This window comes from Papaver somniferum, unplaced genomic scaffold (assembly GCF_003573695.1).
Source record: "Papaver somniferum cultivar HN1 unplaced genomic scaffold, ASM357369v1 unplaced-scaffold_21, whole genome shotgun sequence".
Lineage (NCBI taxonomy): Eukaryota > Viridiplantae > Streptophyta > Magnoliopsida > Ranunculales > Papaveraceae > Papaver > Papaver somniferum.
In genome coordinates this window covers 4,276,391-4,278,799 of record NW_020631041.1, presented here as the reverse complement: position 1 = coordinate 4,278,799, position 2,409 = coordinate 4,276,391, and the positions used below count along the sequence as shown (strand labels likewise).

Genomic DNA, 2,409 nt, shown 5'->3' with positions numbered 1-2,409 from the left:
AAAACAAGAGATCAGTCTGGCATTTATAAAGGATGCACAGGTTAAACTTAACAGAACCCTAACAACAATAGGATAGGACAACTGACAGTAACAAAAGTAAAGAGGACTCACTAACGCTCTGCTTACACTAAAAATAAAAGTGAGTTATACTCTGCCATATTCCCCCTCAAGCTGATGTTGGAGTTGTAAAGTGCATTAGATTGTCACATAATCCTTAGAAGAGAGGGAGCTTCAAACCGTTGGTGAGAATATCAGCCAGTCGGAGTGATGATGGAACGTAGGTGAAATGTACAATCCCATCTTCAAGTAGGTCTCTCACATAGTGGTAGTAAACCTCGATATGTTTAGTACGAGCATGGAAGACAAGGTTGGCAGCTAGAGCACGAGCACCATTATTGTCACAGTACAGAATGAATGGAATGGAAAGAGATAGATGAAGTTCTTTAAGCAATTCAGATATCCACATTACTTCAGATTCCATAAGAGATAAGGCTTTGTACTCAGCTTCAGTGCTGGACTTGGACACAATAGAATGTTTCTTGGATGTCCAGGAAATGAGAGAAGTGCCCAAAAATACACAGTCCCTAGCAGTAGATTTGCGTGTGTCAAGGAAACCAGCCCAATCTAAGTCAGAATAGCCAGATATATTGGTAATGTCACCCGCTGTGAGAGTTATACCTGATCCAAGGGAGTGCTTGATGTATCGCAATATCCTCTTCACAATCAGCATGTGTGAGTCAGTTGGAGAATGCTTGAATTGAGAAGCATAGTTGATACCAAAAGTGATATTTGGTCGAGTAAGAGTGAGACATTGCAGAGAACCCACCATACTCCTATATGCCCGTGGATCATGCAGTGGTTCACCATCTTGTGAAGAGACTCTAGGACCATGTGCAACTGCGGTGGAGCATGGCTTGTAGTCTAGCATGTCTGTCTTAGTGAGTAAATCTAAGGCATACTTGGATTGAGTAAGAAGTAAAGACTGGTGATCTGCAGTTGATGTAGACTCAATTCCAAGAAAGTAGTGAAGCTCTTCCAAGTCTTCCGTAGCAAAGATTTTATTCAGTTTAACAATAAATGAAGAAAGTAGAGCATCTGAACTTCCCACCAGGATAATATCATCAACATTGAGTAAGAGAAGCAATACATCAGTGTCGCAGAAGTATAAGAAGAGAGAGTGGTCTGAACTGGTCATAGTTAATTCCTATTGAAGAAGAAAGTTTCTAAACTTATGAAACCAAGCTCTTGGTGCCTGTTTAATACCATAGAGGGACTTGGTGAGTTTGCACACATAATGTAGCTTATCTTTATCAACACTAGTACAGCATGCATGCGCGATGCGCCTGCCGGTACATCTGTTTCGTAATTTTATTTTCTTCGTACAGTAATCAACGACCGACGCCAAGTGGTGAAAATTCATGTTAATGACACTCTAATGTTTGAATTATTCAAACAGGGACTAAACTACCATCTTGGCAATTCTAGGTTTGCATTACCCATACTTGATCAAACCAAGTCATTTGTACTTAGATTTGACTAAAAACAAAGTTCTAGTAGCAAGTTTTTGTTCTTTTAAAGAGGAATGTTGTGGACCGGGGTACATTTTGATTTCATTCGTGCTTTAGGTATCTTAAGAGAAAAAAAAAACTGCTAAATAATGGTGTTGTCATTGTCAAGTCTAGTTATTGTTCTAAATTTACTTAAAATCATCTCTAATTCTCAAGTTGGTCAGCCACTACACAAATCTTGCTTAGGTTTTATCTTCACCTCAAGAACAACAATCTTCCCCTCTAATTTCTTTCACACCTTGCAAAGATAATCTTTCTCTTTTGCAACCTCATTTTCTGGCTAGCAGCTCCACTGACACCCAACTGCACATATACTCACTTACCGTCCTCTTAATAAGTTCGAATGATGGGGAGAAACATCCAAGATCAGATTAATTTGCATCCCGGATCCAAGGTATATATGCATATTTATGTTTGCAAAGAATAAGAAAGCTAACTATTTTCTAGTGTAATAATTTAAAACCTCCTGACATCAAAACTGTCAAATAGGCTCCAATGGAAATTGCACTGGAATAATCATTATTTGCGTCGATACCCCGGCCGCCAATACTAAATGGATAAAGAGCTAAAAAGTAATCACTTTTACCCTAAAGAAATACCAACACTTACCGCTACTTGTTCATGTTTTGCCCTTATTAATAGTTGCATTGCCTACTCTTGTTCTTTTCATTTGATAATCTTTGCGTCGTTTTTCCAGGACTTGCTCTCTTTCATTCTTAGTCATTAAAGTTCGTCTTGCCTTTTGTGCAGTACGGTGCCATTCTTGACTGTGTGTTTCATTATTTCCCTTGGCTGAATCCACTGATTGGTGGCAGCGTTTTTTGCCACTTTCAGCAGCTGA

The 2,409-nt window shown here is 39.0% G+C and overlaps 1 protein-coding gene across 1 annotated transcript; it reads right to left on the bottom strand.

Moving 5' to 3' along the window:
• Positions 1-214: 214 nt before the first annotated feature.
• On the bottom strand, positions 215-1,195 carry LOC113339465 (uncharacterized mitochondrial protein AtMg00810-like). The gene has a single exon (XM_026584732.1). It carries the CDS (start codon positions 1,193-1,195, stop codon positions 215-217), a length of 981 nt encoding a protein of 326 aa, XP_026440517.1.
• Positions 1,196-2,409: the final 1,214 nt, after the last annotated feature.

Coding starts and splice junctions, on each gene's coding strand:
- LOC113339465 (XM_026584732.1), bottom strand. CDS start 1,195: ATGACCAGTTCAGACCACTCTCTCTTCTTATACTTCTGCGACACTGAT.